The sequence below is a fragment of the Triturus cristatus genome, chromosome 3_1 (genome assembly GCF_964204655.1).
Source record: "Triturus cristatus chromosome 3_1, aTriCri1.1, whole genome shotgun sequence".
Classification (NCBI taxonomy): Eukaryota; Metazoa; Chordata; class Amphibia; order Caudata; family Salamandridae; genus Triturus; species Triturus cristatus.
This window is the reverse complement of record NC_140583.1, coordinates 1032348735-1032374402: the sequence shown is the minus strand read 5'-3', so window position 1 is coordinate 1032374402 and position 25668 is coordinate 1032348735. Positions and strand designations below refer to the sequence as shown.

The following is a 25668-nucleotide window of genomic DNA, read 5'->3' as shown; positions in this document are numbered from 1 at the left end:
ACATGGATGCAGTCTACCCCCGTGCGCAGCTTGTGCCAAGTGGGTGACGGAACTTGGTCAGGACCTCACTGACAAGCAGTGGACATTTTGCTGCATACAGACGGAGCAGGTCTCCTCCAATAGCAGACTTCGTATTATTCGTTATCGCTTCTTACATCGTAGTTATTACACTCCAGTTAGGCTCCACAAACTAGGCCTACGAGATACACATAGATGCGACAGATGCAAGGCGGAACACGCACATTTTTTCACCTTGCTTGGGGATGCCCCGAGGTACTTACCTACTGGAGACAGGTGCTTACGGCCCTCGAATCTATGACATCTGCAGCTATCTCCCGGTCACCACTCATAACTCTTCTTGGATACACCGCACACATTCCTGCCCCACATCGGAAATTCGTGTCCTTTTGCTTGGTGCTTGCTAAGCGCCGAGTGGCCTGCAGATGGGGCCGGGAACCTAAGTTTAAGGACTGGCTGGGGGATCTGATCATTTGGCAGGACCAACTCAGTACATATGCTGAATTACTCCCTCACTCTACACGTCCCCGTGACATCAGGGGCCCGCTGCAGGCATACCTGCTAGAACACCCACTCACTGCTGTACAGGGTTCTTGAGACCTACTCGCACTGCCCCTTGGGCCTTTTCACCTGTTTGTGCGCTGAAGCACTTGCTTGGGCAATCCTTGCGGGCTGAACCCTCTCTACTCACTCCATCCCCGGGCCACCTGCACTTATTCCCCTTCTGACATTTAGTGTCTACTAGCACTTATCCTGGTGACTCCACGAAATACCCCCCCCCCCCTCCTCTTCCATATGCCTCTGTACTGACCTCTGGCAATGTGTATTGGTCTCCACTGGTTGCTGTCGCTTGTCCCTCTATTTTCCTTTCTTTTCAGGTGTCTTTTTTGATTTACGATACTGTCTTGCTGTCTATAATATGATTGAGCATATGCTGCATACGCTGAGATTTTGATTGTATGTCATTGTTGAAAAATTTCAATAAAATAAAAAAATATATATGTAATCTGAGAAAAAAAAATAGCCCTTTGTGGCAACTGGGAGATTTACTGTGTCCTGCTGTTCTAAACTAGATGTCTGTGTACCCTGCCAGGGTGGATCTCGGATCGGTGTGCTGATAGGGGCTATCCTCTGTTTGCCCATAACTACTTTGTATTTTCTACCCCCATTTTCCAACACCCGTGCCTTATTCTGCTTCGAGGTTCCTCTCTTCTGTGTGAACTCCCTCAGCTGGGTTTAGGCCCCTGATGACTCCCTTTGAGGATCGGAATTCTCATGTGGGGGTTCAATGCTTGCAAGTCAATCTACTTACTCTCGGGGGTTAAATCTGTTAGATACGAGTAAGTTATAAAGTAAGGGGGATAATTGGTCCTGTCCTAGTGTAGAGTATTGCTTAGTCTGAGACCACTCCCCCCTCTGTTGACCATCTCTTCTTCTTGTGGGTAGAATGAGGCCAGGGGGGATAAAGTAAACCAATGGGAAAGACCTGATGCCCCCCTTCGCCCATTTGTGACTGCGATCTAAAAGGGATTCCTCAATCATTGTGTTTCTAAAATTAATAATGACGCAATCACCAGGGACATCTTTCAGCCTCCAGCCCACCCTGCAGGTCATAAAGGTTTCATTTGCATCCCTACAGAAAAATTGTTTGTGTTTGGCTAGCCAGTGGATGCATTTATTTTTTAGGTCAAAGTGTTATTCATTACTCCCCTTGTTCAGCTCCGGAACTCCTACTAATATAATTACGTAGGGTGTTGCGGCCGGGGGAAGGTTAATCCACGGTAAAACTGGCCCTGTTTCGTGACTTTCCTCATATGGGGCACTCCTCACCTGGGCCCCTGGTGAGGAGGATCACGTACTTGTGGCCTTACTGTGGGAGGTCCATTATTTCTTCCTATCTGGGCCCCTTGGTTGTGCCCCTGGCAATTGGTGCTATAATCTTGACCTAACCCCCCAATATCACTCAAGCGTTTACCCTCGCCCTCCTGATTTGCATGGATTGCCATATTGAGATTGAGCGTGTTGTCTGTTGTTAGGGATTGCGGCATAGTACTATGGGGGACTGATTGTGAATTCACAGGGTTTACCAATTCCTTCCCCCTAAGAGCTGCCTCTGTCTTATCACCCACAGCTCAACCAATTTGGCAAGCTTATCTACCCGTTCCCACAGATGTTGTAACTCTTCCTTCACAATGGTCCTTAGTTGGACCTGTAGTCCGCCACCACGTTGGTCCCCCATGCTGGCTGCTCCAGGGCTCCTTAGGGTGATGCTCCTGGCCTGGCCTCCCCCAATTACAATAAAATACAATAATATAATCTATGGTTGAATAATAATCCTTTCTATTGAAAGTCTTATAAAATTCGTCATTTGTTATATCCAACTCATTCATCATTTCCAAATTCCCAGTATGGAGGAGTCTATTTAAGCAGTTTCCATACTCATGATGAGTAAAATGAAATACATTTTCGCCCTGTATATCTTCAAGACCACAAATCTTGTTTGATTTGAGCTTGCATGGCTTCACGTTGAAATCTCCCAATCACACTATATTCATATCTTTCTTCCTCTTTCCTATACTACCTTTTCTTAATTCAATTTCTAGAGAACTCACCACTGTTTGAGGGTCTCTAACGTTATTATTATAGAAATGTATCAATAGCCAATCCTGATAGCTATCTCCCTCTAGCAATAATAGATGAAAATGTAGGCTTGGGGACACAATTTTTTTAATTTGAATACACAATGTGTTTGCTATTAGAGTTAGCAAGCCTCCACTTGCTCTCCCTGCTGGAGATGGAACAGCATTTGCTTGGTAAGATCGAAACCCATCTATATGAATGTTTTCCGGTGCCAAGTCTCCTGGAAACATACAATATCATGGTTTTGCCACAATGCCAACCATGATAAATTATTCTGCTTTGTGTCCAAACCTAATAGATTCCAGGAAGCTATTGTTACAACAGTTTTGTATCTCTCGCTACAAGGGGAAATGGTACTCTCTTTTCCTTCCTTAGGAGACAATTGCCCCTTCAAAAATTGGGCTTGCGGGATTTGTTTTAAGCCAGGCATCGTTAGTCAATAACAGGTCTCAAGGTCTGTGAGGGGGGAAAATCTATTTCTCATTGTTAAACCCACATTTTGGGTAATTGGCTTTGGGTTGTCAAGGGGTCTTACAGTAGTAGATCTCGCCAGGGGTTTAACACATGAGGGTATATATCTGTAAAAGTATTCCGATGAAGAGGGGAAGATCTGTGACCTAGATAGGGTATAGTCTTTCAACTGTGCCAATAATGATCTAGCTACTGTTTTGTTGTTAAGGCTTATTACAACACAATCTCCTGGGTACACTTTGGGTGAAGATCCCACCCATCCATTTCTCCTGGCCACTATGAAGTGATTAAACGGGCCTCCATGTATTCTGTCATAGTGACCAAGTTGGCTATTTATCCAGTGTAAGACTTGTGCATCAACTGTCTTGTTGATTCTCTTTGGCCTTCCCTTAAATTAGGCACATTTACCAGAACCAGTGCTAATGGTGACGCGGCAGGTGGCAGATCCAAAAATTCAGACCGTCCTATCTTACTGTATTGGTTTCCTACATGTGGAAGTAAACCTGGCTGATCAACTATGGGTTGGCTATCCAAAACCCTTGTGTGTATGGTATATCGATTTAATAGACTAGAGCGGGGCAGTTGTGCACCTGGTGGGTGGGGCTGTTTATGATTCCCCTTATTTGGATGTTGGAGAGTGTCTTGGGGGTGGTTCTTACTTTCAGGCTGCTGATCTAGGTGTACCTTGGGGTCTTCTTGCTCTATGTACCCACTATTTGGGTCTCCCTCCTTCCCTTGCTCAGAGCCAACTAAGCCCTGCCTTTTAATACACGCAGTCTCCCTATTTGTTAGCATGCCCCGAGCCTCTCTTCAATTGTACTTAGTCTGTTCAAAATAGGCTGTAATGAACTAGCAATCAAATTGTCTATTTCTTTCCAGAGTACTTCATCATTCAGAGAATGGGGGGGGGAGTCTCAACAGGAGTAACCTTCGTGTAAAGTCTTGGGTCATTCTCTTTAGCCAGCCCCCTCTTGACTTTAGCAGGTTGCTGTCAAGACTGTCTCCCAGCAGTTCTTTAGAAGCAGGCCCATCTACTTTTGTTTCACCCCCCTGTGTTAAAGGAGCAACCAAGGTAGATGGGTGCCCTACCCCTGGGCCCAGCGAAAGTCTCCTTTTCATAAGAGCAATTTCTTTTTCTAGAGCCAATGTAGCTTTGGCCAGAAAGGTATATAGAGAAGGTACAGTTACCTCCTCTGTTACTCGCGTTTTTTTCTTCCCCATGCTGGTCCTGGTGGTCCTGGCGCTGGTGATGACGTGGGTGGCGGCAGGCCGCTAGGTGCTATGGGTTACTGAGTCTCGACCCTGGCGTTGTGGTGGCGGCAGCAAATGCAGCAACAATGAAACGGGCTTCTAGCGCAGCGGGAGCCCACGCTGCTTTTTGAAGTGCCTCCTGGCGCTTGTGATGATGTGGGCGGCGGCAGGTCGCTAGGCGCTATGGGTCACTGAGTCCCGACCCTAATGGTGTGGTGGAGGCAGCAAATGGAGCAACAATGAAATGGGCTTTCTGCGCTGCGGGTGTCCGCGCTGCTTTTTGAAGCGCCTCCTGGCGCTGGTGATGACGTGGGCAGCGGCAGGCCGCTAGGCGCTATGGGTCACAGAGTCCTGACCCTGGCCGTGTGGTGGAGGAAGCAAATGGAGCTAGGGGTACTGGCAAGGTCGGACTGGCCTTTAGTGCAATCCCGTGAGCTGGTCTGATAGATCAGTGTGTGGGCCAGTTTTTAGGTCTCGCTGAGTCAGCGCGCATGCGCTGCTCGGAGAGACATTTAGTATGTGAGTTTTGAAAGTGCTGCTGGCTGGCGACAAGCTTGCATTCCCGCGAGCGTGCACGCCCGCAGCCGGCAGCTTTGCAATATGTACAGCCGCTATCACTCACTTTCGCGCGCGCAGCCTACTTTTACTTTTAGCACGCGCGCGCACCACTCGCGTTTCTTGTTTTTTTCTATTTTATTATTTTATATACATTTTTCTGCCTCTGACTTTCGCGCGCACAGCCTACTTTCACTTTTCGCGCGTGCGCACACCACTGGCGTTTCTTGTTGTTTTGAGAATCTGGGCACCCTAGCATGAGGTCCAGTGAGATTTTGCAGTTGAAAGCCTGTGGTCCGCAAAATCACAACATTTGCGACCACAAAACACCTTTTGTGAGATGGGACAATCTTTCCGAGTCTCAAAACTGCTTTTCCAACCTATTATGAATTACACATAGGAGTGAGCATAATAAGAGAGCCCCTTCTATTCAAGAGTTGCAGTCGCAAACCGCTTATAAGTGTCCACCAAATGTACTGCAGGACCGAGTCACACTTGACTGCCAGGCACCGAGGCATTTGTCCAGATGACGCCATACACGGGATTATCCTAATTTCAATATCAGGTAAATATCCCTGGCGTTATACTATTTCCTAATACTCTGCAATGCAGAGAACCTCGGTGTTTGCCTCTTTTACTGGTATTACATCCTTGCTGGGATGGCGGTGAAACCCTTTCATTTGCGAAACAGGGATTCATGGCTACTCTCCCTTTACATAAAAGGTTGTATGATTCTCCCTCTCTTCCAGATTTTGGATAGACTGTGCCCCTATTATTTAGTTTTTTTTTTGGTATTTTGCCTAAGGTAAAAGGATGTTATGAATAACCTTTTTATATTACACTAAACAAAACTTCATCACTCATTATGTGTTCCAAAAATGAGGCCCTTTTAACATTTAAAATAACCCTCATTCTCATCCCAGCACAAATTGCAATGCATGTCTTCCAGTGGCAACACAAGACAGGGAAGCCCTCCTACACTTGCCAGGTCTTACGTCCATGCCCCGGATTACACAAAGTGAGAAGAGCAACCAATCCTACTCTCTTACTCTTTAAAAGGGCTTTGGGACTTGTTTTAATATCAGCTCAGCTGTTTTCGATACCAACAATAATTGTGCCCTCAACACAGTTCGTAGTTTCTGTAAATACAATAATTTGGTCTCTAAATTTCAGGTTGCTATTTTCGTCAGTTCTATGGTTTATTTTTGCCTCACATGGCCAGGTAATGCCGCCTTCCCTGATATGCCTTTACGGATCTACTATAGACACGTGGTGAAATGGCTCACACCACACCTGGACACCCAACAATCAAATAGAGATACAGGGCAAGTAAGGAAACTTGGCAGCAGGCACGTTTTAAACTGCTGGTAGAGATGAGGCAGAAGCAGTCAATGCCAGGCTCCACGCCAACACAAGGCGCCCCTATGCTTGGCCCTGCCCGTCCATCACATTTCAAATATCTAAAGGTATCATTTTATTTTCTAGTTTGCTTACCCTGCTGAGGCCACTGACCACTGGGCAAGAAACATAACGTTGGAAACACGCAGAGTGAAAATGACCAGACTGACACAGAATGCAGCAATCAAGCAATGGGGACAGTAACCTCCAGTTATTCATTCTGATACCAACTCAATTGTTAAAATCCATTTATATATTTTTGAAGCATTTAATTTCAATTAGCTGGAGATTTTTTATATTAACGTTCTTGATTAAAAACGTACATCTAATCAACTAAATGTCTTGAAGGTGAATTTTAACTTTTTGAAAATTACTTCAGCAGAAAATGTGTCTTGGGTAACTGGCCTACAGATCAATCAGCGAAGCAGGCAAATAAAAACAAGCAGTGGCATAGCCAATAGGTCTCGCCTTTGGGACCTTATAAGAATTTAGTTATGCAGCACAATATCTCTGGTGCAACAACATCAACTGTTGCATGGCTAAACACGTATAAGGTCCCAAAGGCGAGACCTATTGGCTATGCCAATGCTTGTTACTGTTGATGTCACTGATAATGCCATTTCTTTATAGGTGTCTGCTTCTCTAATGGGGGGCGCTTTTATTTTGGTAACCGGGGGAGGGTCTTCACAATAACTCTGTAGAGTGATGAAATTATATACTTCTGAGAAGAATGGTTGGCATAACAAAATAAACACTACTTGCCAGTATCCCATAATACACCAATCATACACCACCTTGCACCATTGCTATTGATTGTTTTTCAGTCCGAATTTGAGGCATTATTGAGCTATACAAATTGGTAGGTTTAGATAACTGAATGGCCTCTCTCTGTCTCTTTCTATCTGATAAGGATGATTTTCAAGAGAGATGTTTCCTTTCGAGGAATGACTGTTTTTTCAGACTCGAATTTTGTCTTACATTGATATTCTCTTAATAGAATTAACTCTTATTTGACCATTTTAATCTTTGGCACATGCAGTCAATGGCAGAGCTAGGGGGGCGATCAGGGGGGTAGGAGCGAGTAAAGTTGGAGAAAGGATTGAAGTGTTCTTACAAATTAACATGTTTAAGGGCGGAAATGTCCTTTAAGTGCCAGGGGCTGTATGAATGCACTAGATTTTTGTTGACACCGAAGTATGCAAATTAATAAAGTAAAAAAAATAATAGTCTTATATATTAGGGCTGCCAACTCAGCACTGTTTTTTTAAAAATCCATTTCAGTTTTCCAACCTTAGTGAAAAGCTTCACTCTTGCCGAAGTCATGTCGAAGAAACCACCCATGCTGCTGGCCAAAAGCCCCCCTCTGAACTTCAGTTACAAATCAATGAAATCTTCCAGAAAATTGAGCAGTCCCTACCCAACGCCACAGTCGGCAGCAACTGGAAAACTTCTACCAGTGGCAGAAACAGCAAAGGCACCATAGTTAACCGCAAAGACCAGTATTGCATAGGTGATGTTCTGACGGTCCAGTATGACATGTTCGACCACTTGGGAAACAGGAAGACCTACGGAGGGGACTTCCTCAGGCCAAGAATATTTACACCTGAACTCAGTGCTGGCGCCAGTGGGAGAATTGACGATTTTCACAATGGTACCTACCATATCCATTTTACCCTATTCTGGGAGGGTAATGTAAAGGTTTCCACTCAGCTGTTTCATCCCAGTGAAGGTGTTGCTGCTCTTTGGCGGTCGAGGCATGCAAGCCTAGGGGTCCTTGCCTACCAGGGTCGGTTTAAAAATGTAAATACGAATACTGAAGCCATCACTGAATGTGGATTTAAGCTCAAGACGGACAGTGAGGTGTGTGAGTACATCGATGAACGAGACGAAGAGGCCTTCTACTGCATCAAACCTCCAAACCTGCCCTGTGGCTCCTTGAATGACATGAGGTCGGTAGACTTACACAGCTCCTACCTCACTGCTGAGGAGCGGCACCTTTTTGAAAGGTAAGCATTCTGAGCTCTGTTAAACAATACTTCTGGTGTTAGGATAATTGTCACTCGCGTGTACTGTGACTGTTTTTTGCTCAGAGGCATCTATAACCACCACTTAAATATTAGCATAGATGGTTAGCCGTAGACTGGTGAAAGGACTGATTTTGTAATTGTAATTGCATTTATATAGCGCTTATTACCCCTGATGAGGTGTAGTAGCGCTTTTTGGCGAGTAGCACGCTACTCCGGAACCCAAAGAGAATTAGTTTTGAAATAGTATAGGGAAATATGAAATTAATTTCAACGGTGAACATGTTAGTCTGTTAGTTGGATTGAAAATGATAGTGGAGGAATAGAAGAGGGAAGGGTCTAGAAAGTGTTTATTTGGAGATCATAGCAGTTGGAGGAGGTTTGGGATGAGTAAAAAAGATATGGAGGAGGAGAGTCTCTAGAAGTGGATTAAGGAGAAAGATGAGGTATCGGATGAGTCTAGAAGGGATACATGAGCGAAGGGTTTAGAATGGCTTGTTTGGGAGATCTGAATAGTAAAAGAGGATCAAGATGATGAAAGGAGCAGTAGAGGAAGGAAGAGTCTAGAAAGGATTATTTTGGGGATCATAATAGTAGAATGGGGTTTGAGATAAGTCATAAAGTGTAGATAGAGGATATGTTGAGAGAGGTATAGGGTGAGATATAGGGTAGTGTATTGGAGATGCTGAATTTGGAGTAAATTAATAAATCTAAAGATACATAAGTACATGGAAGGTATATATGTAGAGGATATATTGATAGAGGTATAGGGCAAAATATAGGGTAAGGCATTGGAGATGGTGAATTAGGAGTAAAGTAATAAATAGGAAGACACATAAGTAAATGGAAGGTGTATATGTATAAGGAAGGTAACATATCTAGATTTAAGTTATATTTAATACGCTTAGACTGTCAAGTGTTGCTGTACTTTAAGATAATTTATTTGTTTTTATAATAGTTTTTTTCCTTTTAATAATTCAATAGTGATGTAATTGTAGATAAATAGTTATGATAAAAAATGACTTATTTATGCAGCAACCTATATACAAGTCAAACTTAGACTAATATAACCATAGGTAATATGTACATTTGTTAAGCAGGCCTAATGAATACCTATATATTCATAAACATAATTATTATCCACATTCATACAAAGGAATGCATATATCGAGATACATACATATAATCCAAATACATGCTTACATACACAGGGACATGCTGTGCAGTTATGTTTGAGTATGGTGGTTATGTGGGAAAGAGCCAACTCTTGAGTAGTCTTCTGAAGATTAGATAGTTATCCGTAGATCTTATGCTGAGGGGTAAAGAGTTCCATAGTTTGGATGCTTGAACAGAGAAGGATGTGTCACCTATGTTTCTTTGCTTGTATGGTGAGATTTTTAGGCGAGGTGCCAATATAGAGTGGAGGTTCCTTAGTTGAATGTATTTGGTGATATTATTCCTGATGAAGAGCGGTGCTGTTCCATTGTTTTGTGGGTGATACAAGATAACTTGAATGTGGATCTTCTGACGACCGGTAACCAATGTAGGGCCTTCAAGACAGGGGAGATGCGGGCTTGTGGCTTTACATGTAGGAGTAGTCTGGCAGCATAGTTCTGAATCAGTTATAGTCTTTTCATGATTTGTGGTAGAGGCCACTGCGATAATCGAGTTTATACATTAAGAGAGAGATAGTAACCTGGAGCTTGTGGATGACTTGGTGATGTTGTGTGAGTTCCACGGATGAGAACGGATGAGTGTGTCTGCTCCAACATTCCAATGTTTGAGTTTGTTTTTTGCTCCCTTTTTAATTTAGACCATTCTAAAATTACTGAGTGAATTTTTCCAGTAGTATTGTATAGCCCCTCTGCCTCAGGCTGTACTGGTCAATAAAGGCCGCATCCTCGTCACTGGGCCTAGCTTGCAGGTCGAGCCTATTACTCAGGTAGAGCGCATTAAAGAGAATCTGTCTTTATTGCTACACACTATTGCTTTGCTTCCATGTTTTCCTTTAAATCACGTAGGCATGAAAGACTTATAGCTTATTAATACCTGTTTTTGTGAACAAAGTGCATCCTGTGAATTATTACATAAAGTTATAAAGTAAGAGGATATTTGGGTTTGTTCCACGTTAGGTGCAATCAGTTACTTCTTCACACACTAAGCGCTCTTTTTTTTAACATTTCTTTATTGGGTTTCATAAACATCGTCATACAAAATCTTCAATCTATACATTTAGAAGTTTACTTTGGCAGTCATTGCCACAAATAACAGAAAAGCGATAACTGAGGTACAATGACTAGTCCGTAACTAATCGGAGTAAAACCTCCAGAAAAAGAATCCACAGGGACAAAAAGACATAGAAGTAAACAAATCAAATCATGCATTATGATGTAGCCAAATTCATAGTTAGCTGACTGGGAGAATCACCAGGAAAGAGAGGAGAAAAGAAATAAGAGGAAGAAATGAAGGAAGTTGTATACAGAAAAAACAGACAACATCAAGAAACAACTTATCTGGGAAATGAAGAGTGTAAGGACACCCTCGAGATGACACAAAACGCTGTTAGTCGGCCACAAGTGTGTGCATCTAACAGTTCAACCAGTCTCAACATTCAGTGGTAAGAATACTTACATAAACCATGGCAATAACTATAATGCATCCTATACGTTTGTCTGGAATAGTCTACTGTTATGTATTAGTTGCTAACAATGTCACTTTTAGAAGGTCCATCGTAATTTTGGTGTGCACCATTGGTGTTGTTAGTCAATTATACATTTAATTCACCATCCCAGATGCCACACACCAACATTTATTTTTGATTCATAATTGTGCAGACGCTACAACGCCAACTGAATCCTGCGTGGCTAATACAAATATTCTCATCATTGAGTTTCAAGATGTTTTTGTCTGGAGACAATGCACACCATATAACTCTACATAGTAAGCCCCGAGGAAGAGCTTTGTTCTTGAAACATAGATTAGTCAAATGGGTTTTTTATGACTTGGCGTCTGACCTAAAAATCTATGAATGAGACAGATTTTTAAAACAAAGACTTTGCAGGACTTATGCAAAATCTTGTTAAATAGGAATTCTCACAGGTCCTCTTATATTTTATTGGTAGTCATCAGTTCCTCTCAATAAAGTACTGGAAATGAATCTTAAGGTTCATAATGGCACTGAAGTTGGTCATATCATGAAGGTCTTCACAGTTTTTACGATTTCTTGGTGCTGTCAATTACAGAGGTTACCAAGTTTTTGATTCTTGTAATTTCACTCAATAGATGTTTTGTTTTCTCCAAAAATGTATTCATAGGTCCAATTTTGGCGTGGAAATGCCCAAGAACTTCGAATTTGTAGTTGTTCAGAAATGTAATGGTAAGTGTACATGGTTTCTGATTTTGATACTTTGAATGGAAGTTTCTCGGTAGTTATTTAAAAATTGTAAGATAGAGGAGCAACCTATCAAACTTCTGTTAAGAGTGCTTAGACATGTTTAAAAGTTAAAGTCAATAATTGATTATTTCTTGTAAAAGATTAGCTTAATTTCATTCCAATTTGTATCTCTTAGATAATTGAGCCATTTATCAACTAATACATTTAATATAGTAAACTTATAGGGGGAGATGACACAGAGTTCTTCAGATTTATGCTGGCTGTAATTATAAAGGTTGTACAAGAACAAGGACCTTATCTAGAGCTGGGTGTACTGGCTGCCAAACAGCTGCGATGGCGGCCCCAGCCGTAGCCATCACAATGTAGTACTGGCTGCTGGGTGAGCGGCTCCAACCAACCATGTGGCAGCCACTTTGTGGAAAGAAAAACAGTAATTTATTAAGTCAGTAGGTCTCGTCTTTGTGACCTACTGCAGCATCCATAAAAGCCAAAGGCTTTTTATCGATGCTGTATAGCATCAGGTGAAAAAAAGGTGTGATGATTCGGAAATGTCATTCCCTAGGCGCGTGCATGCATGATGATATAGATGCAGGTTTAGTGAATAACGTGAGAACACTGTATATTTAACAATACAATTGGCGGATACCATGTGGATCAATAAATACAAAATAAGTAATTTTAATAGTGCAAATTGGCTGTTTTGTACTAGTGACCAAATGGCAACTATCATGTCATAAAGAAAATTAAAATAAAATTCATAAAAAAATGTTATGAACCTTGAGGGATTTGGGAAGCAAAGGAGAACCATGTGGGGGAAAGCCGCTTGGAGTGGGCGAGGCCAAGGGAGCTATGGAGGCGCTTGCGGCTGGGCAGGAAAAGGCCCAAAACAATATTAAAAAGGCAAGGGAGGGGTTGGGAAAGTAGTGGACTAGCTTGGGAGGAGGGATAAGGGAGCAACATGGAGCACATGGGTTGGCGAAGTAGGTTTTTGGGAGGGAAGCTGCACACAAGTGAGAGAGAGAGAAAAACAATGCACTCTAATGGGGTGCTGAAAGTAAAAGAAAAAAATCAGCCCCCTAAGTGTAGGCAATGGAAGGATACAAGTGAGTAATCAAAAGGATGGTAAAGAGGTTATGGTCCTGGTTAGGGACAAGTGCAAGACGACTAAAGTAATCTATTGAATAAGAAAAAGGCAAAGGAGTAACAATAAAGACAATCAATAGTAAGTAATTGATGTGCTCTAAGCCTATTGTAAGTTTTTGATATGGTCCACAAGAGGCTTTCTTCCAGTGAGAGACCTAAAAACAGTGCTAACTGGTCCCATTGTCATGGTGGCATGGAGGCTTGGTCAACATTTCTGTATTCTTACAGGTCAGTGCCGAAAGTGGGATCTGTTCTCAATAAACGGAAATATAATTTCCTATATCTGCTGGAGGTTTTCTCCCATCGAGGAGCATTTTTCCAATTTTCCTGCCCAGGATTGTCATGCCTAAATGGCAGAGCCAGACAGGAATAAATCTGACAGACCTGTTGGAAAGGCCACTCCAAATTGGACAGCCCTGATAACAGTATTCACTACATGCCTGTGGGAAAACAGATTTTTAATTCAAATTTTTCTGCTTTTTAGAAATATTTTATTTCGAAAGGGAGCAAGCTTGGATCCTAAGAAACTTGCTAATATCTCCCACCCAGTTTCACGAAAGATCACGTACGTCCCTTTAAAGTTCTACCATGTAGGCCTATGATGCAATACTGTGGCAAAAAAGTGCCTAACTCACTAAGGCCAGATTTACTAAGTTCTCATGCAGCGCGGTGCTTCAGCCATAAATGTTGCACTGCGCTGCATGAGAAGGAGAGAGCAGGAGAGCATTTTATTGAAATATGGCTCTCTCCTCCCTTCTCCCTAGCGCGGCACTGAAATCAGCTACCTTGCGCCACAGATACACCTTTGCGCCAGAGAAGAGAAAGAATACCTTAATAGTGTAGAGGAGGAGAAAGGCAAAGTAGAAAGTTTATTAAAAGATAATTAAGGCCTGGAAGGAGAAAGAAAGGAGTGGGCAGATACGTTGGAAAGCCTATGCTTAAAATATAGAACTAAAATGCAGGACAAAGTGACTCAACAGTGGGAGGTCAGAAGAGCTAGAGATATCATACAAGGGGAGTGTTGCAGAAAGCTTTTGGCTTGGAAATCAAGGCTGGATAGAAATCAAATATTTATAGGGAAGATCCTAGAAGAGAAGTCAGGGCTCATTGTGGAAGAGAGCAATAAAATCCTAGCCGCATTTATTGATTTTTTTCAGGAGCTATACACAGAAGATTTAGAAGTAACCGGGCAAGAAATACAAGGTTGCCTCCTAGGAAAGCAGCTCCCTAAACTCACAAAAACCCAAGCCCCTTTCTAGGAAGAGAAATCGGTGGTAGTGAGATTTTGGATATCCTGAAAAAGCAAAAAAAAGGGAAAGTCGCTGGCCCAGATGGGATCCCCAGCGAATTATATTCTGTATTGTGGGAAGAGATTATCCCTGTATGGGTCAAGCTAATCAACTCCATTTTGATAGCTGGGGGGCCAATCCCATTGTTGTGGACCGAGGCAGTAATCGCTCTAATTTTGAAGCCTGGCATGAATCTGGCACACTGCCAATCATTTCACCCAATATCCTTACTCAACAGCGATTATAAGATGTTTTCTGGGGTCCTTGTGGTACGTTTGAATAAGGTATTGAGGCAGTTGATTCATCAAGATCAAAAGGGTTTTCTTCCTGGGAGATATATGAATGAGCTTAACTATACCCTGATAGGTTCTATAGATCTAGCTATAACGCAGGATGCCCCTCTCGCGATTGTCACGCTGGATGCTGCAAAAGCATTTGACTGCGTCAATTGTATTTATCTTGGTTAATGATAGTCTGTCTCCCCCTGTGCGAATTGAGAGAAATACAAGACAGGGCTGCCCTTTGTCGCCCGTATTATTTGATCTTTACATAGAGCCTTTTGCTCAAAGCCTGAGGTTAAATGAAGAGATTAAACCTTTTAAAATTAGTGCATACACATGGAACATCTCGCTTTACGCTGATGACCTTATGGTCTATACCTCAGATGTAGTATCTACCCTACCACACCTTATGGCGGAAGTGAAGGAATTTGGCAAACTGGCAGGATATGCGGCAAACAAAGAAAAAACTGAAATAATGATTTGGAACCAAGACGGTGAAGAAATAAAAAGTTATGAGGAATTGATATAATTGGGTATTAAAATATCTAAAGATCTTGGAAAGATAGCGGCTGCAAATTTGGAAAGAGTGGGAAAAGAGATAGATGTGTTATTAAAAAGATGGCAGAAACTTCCGCCTACCATCAATGGCCGGATTAATTTGGTGAAAATGACCATCCTGCCAAAGCTTACCTTTCTTTTTTACAATAATCCATTGCACTTTGAAAACAAAACACTCCTGAAATTGCAAGGGAAGATAACATCCTTTTTCTGGGCTAGTAGAGGAATACGCCTCTTATGGAAAAGGCTGAGACGGAAAGCAGGATTGAGGGGTTTGGGTCTCCCAGACTTTCAGCTTTATTGTTGGGCTTTCCAACTCAAAAACAATGGAATGCTTCTTCAACGACCCGATGAATCTCTAATAGGGGTTATGTTTTAAACCATGTTGGTGGGCTTACCTGAGGAGGGCTTCTCTTATAAGTATGGGGCTCCATTTTTTTAAAAAAAGGGTTCGATTAAAATGTCTCCAGATAGCGGCAAGAACTTGTTACGAGATAAGAACGACTCTAGGCGTACCTTATTACAGAAGACTGTCCCCTATATGGGATTCCCCAGGTACCCTGGAATGTCTATCTGATAGCTTAGCAAAACCATTGAATCAGTGAGTTGTTAGGCTGTGGGGTTGGCAGATGGTGGGCAAAAGTTAACGTGGAGCTTTTAGCACAACAAGACGAAAGGGGCAATCTCCAGATTTAAAATCTACCAGGTCAATGCCTGGCTTAAGATACAAAATGGGCTGGATGTGGACTCAGAACAAATGGAGCTGGTACTTCAGGACACAAGGGCAAGGAAAAAAGAGGTGGCACTTTGGTATCAACACCTTCTGGATGCATAATTGGCGGAAATGAAATCACCATACAGCGCATGGGATGGATGCTTGCTGGAAGTGGAGCTGGCAGATTTATTGCAAGTATCTTGCGCTACACTTCAATTGGTGGTTAAACTCGCTGCTTTATAGAAAAATTACTTTTTTACCTTGCATAAATTCAACTGGACCCCAAAAAAGCTGGGAAAGATAAAGAGAGGTACCAATCCAAAGTGTAAACGGTGTGGCAGTGGAGATGCTGACAACGTGCACATGTTTGCCACCCGCTTAAAACTGGGAGAATTCTGGTCAGCAGTGGGTAAGACTATGTCCCATTCTATGGCTGTCAAAATAGAGGTAAGCCCAGATTTAATTATATTGGGTATATCCCAGCTGGTTAAAGACAATTATAACTTGCGGATAAACTGTCATTATTTGATTTTTTACTTAATATTACTAGCAAGGAGAGAAATTTCTAAACTTTGGACTCAGTCAGAGGCCCCTTTGTGGCAGGTATGGAAGAACTTGGTGGGTTTTTTCATGGAAATGGATAAAAGTAGGGTCAGGTTCTGGGACTTGCTAAAGTTTTGAAGACCTTTCTGTCCAATGATTACACCCTCTAAATTCAGCAACTGGGAGGGCAGTGCAAACTTCTATTTAACCCAGTAAATCTGATTGATCTGTGGCCGATTTCGGGCACTCATGAAAGGCGTATCGACTGGTGCTAATCGGTGGTGACATTAGGACAAAAAAAAAAGCATCTGTCAAATGATCAGGTGACTGTTGGTTTAATAAAGGCACCAGACCTGTTGTGATAGTATACTTTATATCCCAGGATCATTTTATGCAGCTTCCTACCAGGGATACCATAAATGCTGACTGCAACAGTGTGCTCCAGAGTGCCTCTTATGAAAGAAAAGGTATTCCCCCCACCCTCCTCCTTAAAAATTGCTTAATTTTGCCTGTGGCTTTAAACATCGGATTGCAAAAATCTAATAAAAAAGGAAAAAGCAGACCTTTTATCTAGCTTACTGTGATAATTGCCAGGCTACTAAATGAGAATAAGTATTGGTAAATTCAACATGTCTGGGATTAATTTGTTAACACAGGGAGCATTAGCACATTGAAGAGAGACTCACATGAGGGAGCCAGCAGAAGCGGACACAGAGGGCTATAACTGTAAATGAGTTACAGGTTAGCAGGTCTGTGCAAACACCTGAGTGGAGGCGAGAGGATACAGCCAAACAGATAATGGTATTCAGTCAGAGATAAAGAATCCAGTGGACTGAGCCAACACATGATTGACAAAGGTTCAAGCCAAAGTCTGAACCAGGCTGATCAAAGAAAGACAGTGACTGGAGGGGCAGTCTGCAACTGCATGTTGTTATGTTCATATGTTTGTTATGAATAGGTCTGTTTCACAACTGTGCTGTCAAAACCCAGACCTAAAAATACTGTGGGTTCTAGAACTCAGTGCCTTGAGGATGCAACAAACATGGCTCGCCTCCTAATGAGGTTACACAGTAACAGCATTTTATACGTTTTTACAGTTTGGCAAGTGCCAAGTGGAATTGTTGTGATTCAAAGTAATTCTGGTGAGATTTATGATCCAATTTACAATATCATATCTCACACATTGGCCTCTCAAAACTTGGGAAGAACCACGCTTAAAAACACAAAAGGTGATGGGAGGAATGCTTACTGATAGTCACCACTGGCTGTCACTCAGGTAGCATTTCAACCCACCATTCTTTTGCCCAAAATGTCACCTCAGATTAGACTCCATCAGATTTACATCAGGCCCAGCCTTCCTCCAATAGTAGTAGTCAAGCATAAACTGCCAAGCCAGGTTCTCTCTGACCATGAACGCAAGGAAACCAAAACTGATTTCGGGCTTGTGGGGCATCTTCAGTCCAGTGCAGTTTGAATCCTGTGCCACAGTCAGCACTGGACCCATGGCTGGGCATACCATTGGCCATGCTGGGCATTACATCAAATGATGATGAAAGGGATGCTTGCAAATAGTATACCCACTGGAACTCGCCCAGGTCAGCATTGCGACACATTGTTCTTTTGCCCACCATTGCACCTCAGTTTAGACCCAGTAACTGTTTGACATTTTTGCCACAACCATTTACAAATCTGGGTAAGGTTTAGAAGAAGCTTACTTTGCCTGGAATTCAAGAATGCTGATAATAATCCAATGTCTTTAATACAGCTCAAGCATAAATGTGTTTAGGTGTGACCAGAGCCGGTCAATTATTTTATGTTTGCATTACAGTATTTACAAAATCCATTATGAAAAAACAAATCCCTTACATTCTTAGATCTAAACATGCATTCAACAAATCTGACCACCTAAAGATGCTCTAGTCACTGGGGCATTGTTGGGACAGCAAAATGTCCCCTGGATGGCTCTGAAGCACATGATCTCCAGCCTCTTATTCACCATAGCAAGATACTGCTCTTTCAGCATCGCACATGATCATCAAGAATGAAGTTTTTTTTAGATTGAGAGCCACAGTGGTGCTCTCCGATCTAGTGCGCCTTGTATACTGAGCGTGATAACCATCAGCTTGCTGGGCTATTGAGGATTGGCAGTGGTGGTAGCTATAGTTTATCATGACAAAACAGGCCTGTGCTAAGAGTCTACTTTTAAAGTTGTCTACCATTCCTCTGCAACTGAGTATTTTACACATCCTCGTGGGACATGTATTTTGTATGTGTTTATTGTTTTGTGCATATAGGATGCACGTATGGAGCACGTGCCAACCTGCCTTTTTGCTGATAAAGACATTTGCCGTCATGACAAAGAAATTTGCTAAATCAGTAGAGAGGAAAGAGCAAATGGGCAGTACTGCCCAGAGGCACTTTCGGGCCTGGAATACAAAACTATTATCTTCCACTTTCCTATAAAAATTGTGCAGAGCCTTCCTGCCAGGGTGTTGAGATTTCTCTACTTGAATCCACCATTTACACACCAGAGGCAACTAAGAAACTCTGATCCTTTAGGGTTGGTGTATTCACTGCCAACTCCACTTGCCTGGTTCAGGAACAGAACTTGCAAAAGTTCGAAGCCTGACAGGAGAAGAAGCTGCCTTGGAGCCTGTCTTGAAGGAAGGATCTGACTAACCACTGACGAAGGGCATTTGCATGAAGATGCTGCCTGAGGATAGTTAATTTGCTGAGGAGGTGACGAGATGCGATGGGCAATGTTGCTTTGGTTGGACCTGCACCACTCACGATGATGGGTGAGGTCCAGGTAAGCTGAGTGTGCTTCAGTGAGTGCTGTTCCATGGAGGTATCTGAGAGTGAGAGGTCGTCCTGAAGGTTGAGCAAGTGCTTTGTGAGCCAACCTACTACAAATACCTAGAAGTGTGAAACACTCATTATCGTGCAACCACAGTCAGCAGCTGCACTGGACAGTGCTAAGGAGAAGGTCGTCAGACTTTGTCTAACTCTTCTATGGTCTGTTATTATGTTTGCATGTTGGGCTTGTGTCTGGGCACAAGAAAGAACTCAAGGATCAAGACTCCACTAAATAAGAGCTGCTTGACCCACACAGCCAACCGAGTGTACGCCATCTCTTCTGCCACAGACTGTATTCATGGCCAGCCAGGCCAAGGAGGAGAGGAGGTATTTGACCTGGCACTCTCTGCATGGCCATCCTAGATTTTTTCCTTCCTCTCCTGAACCCATTTTCGTTGGCAAATAGGACACTGTGTACTTTACCTCTGCTAACCAATGGTAAATTACTTGTGCTCTGTCCCATGAACATGGTAAAATTTGCCTACACCTAATTGGTATATTTGATTATTTGATTTACTTATGAGTCCTTAGTCAATGGTACTACATGTACCCAGGGCCTGTAAATTAAATACTATTAGTGGGCTGCGGCACCATTGTGCCATCCACTAAAGTAGCATTGTAAAATATGTCTCATGCATCCCATTGCAGTCTAGTGCAGTTTAAACTGTAATTTCGACCCGGCAAAATGAACCTTTACCAAGCATAAACCTCCTTTTTCATACTTGTAATTCACCCCTAAGATAGGCCGTAAAGGGTCATAGGGCAGGGTGCATGGCGTTTAAAAAGTAGGACATGTGTACTTAACGTTTGTATGTCCTGGCAGGGTAAAGCTCCTAAAGTAGTTTTCCACTGCTGTAAGACTCTCTCTGCCAAAGACTAACAGCGGGTTACCTTATTACACTTAATTCGTGATAACTTCAGTTTGGGAACAAATAGAGACATGCTTCTTCCACTCAAACGAATTGTAGATTAAATTATTCTTCAATGGTTAAGTCAAATTGTAAGTTACCATTCTGAAAATGCCACATTTAGAAAGTTTTTTTTATACCACAGGGCAACCCAATCTTCCCCCACAGACCTGGGTACCATCGGGACAGTCCTGTACGGAGTACTGATTGGATGACCCAGTTTAAAGTTACTGTGGTGTGATTTACCCATTGGTTAAGAAATGTTGGCTTTATGTGGGCAAGATATGCTCTGAAGACAAGTGTCTTCAGGGTTGATTCATTCCCACCACTGAGTCCTGATGATGGTCTCGTGGACCTTTGTGGCCACCTGAGACCGAAACTTTGACACATTATCCTCTTTAACATCATTAATCACATCCTGTGGGACTTCAAGCCTTTTCAACCGTGTTGAAAGATCAGGATTCAGCTACTGCAACTGTGGATTTATCTTTCTATTTTGTTAAGAGGATGGTGCCATTCCTAATGGGAAACAGCCATAACATCACATGCGTTACAGTGCATGCTTTTACCACGCGGTCTTCACAACGACCGCGTTGTTACAACGCAAGCCATTACATCGCAAGTCATTTCAACGACTCCCTGCAGGGGGCGCACTGGTGTTGGATTTACAATCCAACACCTTCCCTGCTGTTGCACAAACTGGAGTAGGAATAGTAAATTATATTGTTCCTAAGTCCAGCATGCCCCCTACAACAAGTCTTTGCAATGTAATGGCTCACGTTGTAACAACACGGTCGTTGTAATGACTGCATTGTAAAAGCATGTGATGTAACGCATGCGATGCAAAGGTATATATTCTTCCTAAAATCCCTGCAATAAATGCATACAATTCATTTTTGAGGGATTTTGTGGCAGCGCCAGTGTTGATATATTGATGTACTTCTGTGTATATATTGCTGTACACAACGTTTTTTCATCACCTGTGTGTTCAAAATGTATGTGTAAAAAATGATGCAGTCATATAACAAAGGATTTATAAGAATAATATATTTTCTGAAAAACAATACGCCTGTGTTTTCTAATACATGAGCGACTGATTGATGGGATATAATCGGATCATTGTTATGACCATTCCAACTATGGAAATGATGTGTAAATAATTACTTGCAAAACATTTTTCATATGTTAATTTTAGAAAGTTGGCATTTTTCTGCCTAACCAAAATGAGCCTTTCTTCCAGGGTCATGTTGCTTGGATATGAATTTACCTTTAAAAAAGGAAAAGACAAGAGACGTTTTGCAAAACAGGAGCAAGTTGGTTTAGTTAAACACATCGGCCAGCAGAGCAGCAACAGAGCTGTGTCTGAAGGCTGTCTCAATGTACAGAGGTTTTGGATGCATTATATACAGTTCTTGAAGTACAATAAACAGATTACACATTCTTGTAAAGCACGTAAATCTGGGCCTAGTCATGAACCATAAATTTAACCATCTGATAAGGGGGTACAGTTGGCTCTCGACTTTGTGAAGACCTAATGTGGGCCTGTGTGTAAGTGTCCAGATGTCCGGCATTGGGAGTGCGTTATCGCTGCGTGTAGTGTGTATGCTGGGTTCTTATTGGCTGAGTGTTCCTAACTACATGTGGCATCTCACTTTGTGGTATTTTGGGAATGCGCCCATTTGGCCAAACATGTTTTATTGGGGCCAATCTCCTCTGACCTTTTGTGGTGTAGCTGCCTATCTGTGGGATCTATCTGGGTTTTCCCTGTTCGCACGTTTGTCTTTGGGCAAAGTGTAACCCCTACCTGTGACCTATCAATCGGTAGGCTTAAGTTTGGGTCACAGGGCCTGTCTGACCACATATCTCGGAGCTGATGGGGAGAGGTCATCTCAAGTGGATTTGACAGCAATGATACGAGTTCCTTATTATTTGCACATATAGCATGGTGGACACTGATATCGCATTTACCGACGTTCTCATTATTATGCATACACTTGTGGTAGCATACATCAACATCAAATTTACTGATACTGACATTGTTATGTGTACATATATTATGGTGTACATTGACATTGCATTCACATAACCTGGAGGGTTGTGCTCAGCCCTTCCTGAGTTTAAATGGTAGCCTGAGGGCTTGCCCACCCCAATCCTGACTTATAAGGGCTGCATACCCTGCCAGAAAAAATCCAACTCACACCTAGGCCTGCCTGTCCTTTGTTACCCTTGACAATATGGAGCCAAACCCAGGATAGGGGCTAAGGTTAGGAAAAGGAGGCTTTGCCCACCTGTAGGCTAGCACTGGGGATAAAAGTGGCCCCCTTGGAACCTCTCATTAGAAAACTCCTCAACCTGTGGAAAATTCAGAAGAGGGACTTCCCTGTTGTCTGAAGAAGGAAGACTGGACATGTTTGCTTTGAACCCAGGATTCTAAGAAGTGATTTAAAGGGGCAGTTGGCTGACCTGTTTGAGCTATTGGGACAAAACAAACTACCAGAGACCTTCCCTGCAACTGCCCAGCTGCCTGAGACCTGCTGCTGGTCTTTGCTGGAGTGAATATTGATCCGTAAGAGGTGCCCCGCCGGTTCAGGAAACTTGGCTGGCATCATTTGAATCCTCTTGAACTCACAGTAAAGATACAGAAATGTTTGTCTGTTCCTGACTGCAAAGCGGGCTCTTTGTGCCAAGAAACAACCTCCCTCAATGACTGTCAATGGAAAGCACCAGTGGACGTGCACTTCACACTGACAGGGAGTGTCAGCGACAACCTCAAGCTCAAAGCTCTAGTGAGACCTGCACTTCGTGCCTACAGTGACAGCCCAGGACAACTGGCGACTGGCTCTGTCTGCATACCCGACCTGCTCCTTGTACTGACAACGACCTCCTCACAGCGCCCCGCCAGCGTGAATGGGAACTCCTCACACAAGCTTGAGAAGGTAAATCTTCAGCAGGATGAACGTGGTCCCTGTATCCAACCCACGCTCAATCGCGCCTGAACTTGAGACTTTACCCTGGTTCAGCATAACCAGATAACCACAAGTGGAGCTTTGTGCTTCTGGGCGCTATTTTCACCTAAACTTTAAAAAATCATATCTCCAGTTCCAATGATTGGATATGCGTTCTTTTGATGTCATTTTATTTACTAAAATGTCTCTACTTTTCTAAATTGTTTTGTGATTTTTTTGTTTCATGTTTTTACTTTATTACTGTTTAAGGTCGGCATCAATACTTTACACATTGCGTCTAAGTTGCTTTTGTGCCAAGCTACCCGATGGTTAAGCACAGGTTTATTTAGTGACTTTTGTGGTTTATCTTCACGAGGATTGTGTCTATTATTTAAGTGGGGCCTCCACCCCTTGCAACAAATAACCCAATTTATTACAGCAGTCAGTTTCCACTCACTGAGCAATGTGTGTTGCAAACCATCTGGAGTGGCTGGGCCACTGACCATCAGGGAACAGCAGACCCAGCCTGGCTGCACTTATATGCAGGACAGAAAGACAAAGTGACATTTAATCTACAGAAGGGAAGGAGAAACACATCATAGAGGGAACTGTGATATTGCATTCTTAACTAATTGAGCTGCAGGAGTCCACCTGCCTTGATAACTCCACAGGGCTGAGGTATTAGGGCCAGTGCGCATTGCCGCTACGAAAATCTCCCTAATTAATGCGAGTACTGTTTCTCATTAATATGGTGGTTAACTTTATGTTGGTAATAAAATACTATCCTTTTTATAAACTAAAGAACTGGCTGTGCAGTTGTAAGAAATCCTCCTTTTCTGCTGGTTAACCCCATTTTTTGCCTGTGGCTGGGTCTTATATTTTTGCCTCCTTTCAAACTATGAGCACTTTAACCCTGCTAATCAGCGATAAAGTGCCTGCTCTCCATGGTTGAGTTAGCATATTCCAAATTAGTATATTTCAACTTACCTATAAATCCTTAGTAGATTGTACAAGATGTACCCAGGGTCTGAAAGTTAAATGACACTTGTGGGCCGCAGCACCTATTGTGCCATCAACTACAGTGCTCTGTGCCTACCATTGTAGCCGTACTGTGGCAATTTAAGCATTGAAATTCAATCAGTCAAAGTACACCCTTTTGATAGGTCAAAACCTCTCTTTTAAATAATTGATAGCCCCTTGGTTGGCATTGTAGCCTACAAGGCAGGGTGTGTGGTATTTAAAAGTAGAACATGTAGACATTTAATGCCAGCATGTCCTTACAGTGAGTCGCCTCCAAATGTTTTTTTTTCATTCTGACAGGTCTACCTGTCCTATTTACAAAACCAGAGTACAGATTTAAATCCTAATACAGTATGTTTGGAATGTGACTAGCTAGAAAAATAATTAAACAACTATTTTAGTAGGTATTAAAATCCAATTCAATGGTAAAGTCAAATTACAATAAATATTAATGAAAATTAACTTTGCCTGAAGGATAATTTAAATTTGCTCTCAAAATTCTCCCACGCATGAATTAGTTTTTGAATAGGTATGAAATGCCTCCCAGGAACATGCAATAGGTTGAAAGGGTGGGAGCTTGTGTATCTGCTGCCTGGTTGCTGGAAACCCCTACTTTAGTTTCCCTAAACTTCTGTCTCTGGTTGTATTGGGGGTACAGTGGCTGCCTCAAACTTATTTTAGTGATAGATGTAGGAGGACAATAGGGTTACTATAGTACACTCACCAAACACCCCCTCAGAGTGCAGTATATACCACTGGGGGCGGACTTGAAAGGAAGGGAAACAGTTTGCCAAGACATTTCTTGTGTATCCAACGTCTGGTTGTTGAAGACCCAGTTTTTATTTCACTAGATTTCTTTCATTGAGTGTATCGGGAATACAGTGGCTGCCCACACTTGTCTTAGTGTAAGATGTGGGAGAACACGAGGATTACTATAGTACATTCCCCGCCCACATACACCCAGCCCTCAGAGCCCATGTGTAGTGTGACAAAAGTTTTTCACCTTCTTAAAAATGCCCAAAGTGTGTAGGGTTGGTCCTGGGAAAATTTACCCCACTGGGTAGGGCATTCCTAGGAGTCATTCCTACCCACTAGCTTGTACCAGACATTGATGTGGCATCTCCAGGCACCCATTTCAGAATACTGCTGGAACTGAGGAGACACAGAAGAGGAACAAATTGTTTTCTGTGAACTGAGAGGTACTCTGGATGACTGGACTTGCTCCCTCTTGTACCCAGCACGAAGAAATGGACCCCAAGAGTCAACAGTTTGAACTATAAGGAATGCAACCAGCTACAAGAGTCCTTTGTTGCAACTGCCCAGCTGACCCGTGGCAGATCAACCTTGTCTGGATCATGCTGTTGCCCTCTGCCTGACACCCTGTGAGTCTCTAAGTACCTCCTCCAAGGTCCTGGGGGCATTAGAAGTGTACTCCTGTTGTGTTTGGGGACCTCTATGACAATGGGCAAGATCTATATTTCAGCAGATGGCCCATTTCTCTGCCAGGGCAATGTTGTAAATTACTCCATTGCCCTGGAGGAGAGGGTGCCCCTGAATTTAGAAATGACCGCTAAACTGGCAGTCATTTCTAAAGTATTGGTAGGAGCCATCGTTACTGAAGTTCTTGTCAGTGCTTTTCTTTTTCTCTTTAATTGTCAA

The 25668-nt window shown here is 42.6% G+C and overlaps 1 protein-coding gene across 5 annotated transcripts in view; it reads left to right on the top strand.

Moving 5' to 3' along the window:
• Positions 1-25668, top strand: part of LOC146861446 (NXPE family member 2-like) — a 283228-nt gene that overhangs the window by 115849 nt on the left and 141711 nt on the right. For all 5 annotated transcript variants that reach the window (XM_085645745.1, XM_085645742.1, XM_085645741.1 and 2 more), the window contains 2 exons: positions 7615-8339; positions 11672-11733. In XM_085645745.1, coding sequence (XP_085501871.1) covers positions 7615-8339; positions 11672-11733 — 787 coding nt within the window. The remainder of the gene's footprint in view (positions 1-7614; positions 8340-11671; positions 11734-25668) is intronic.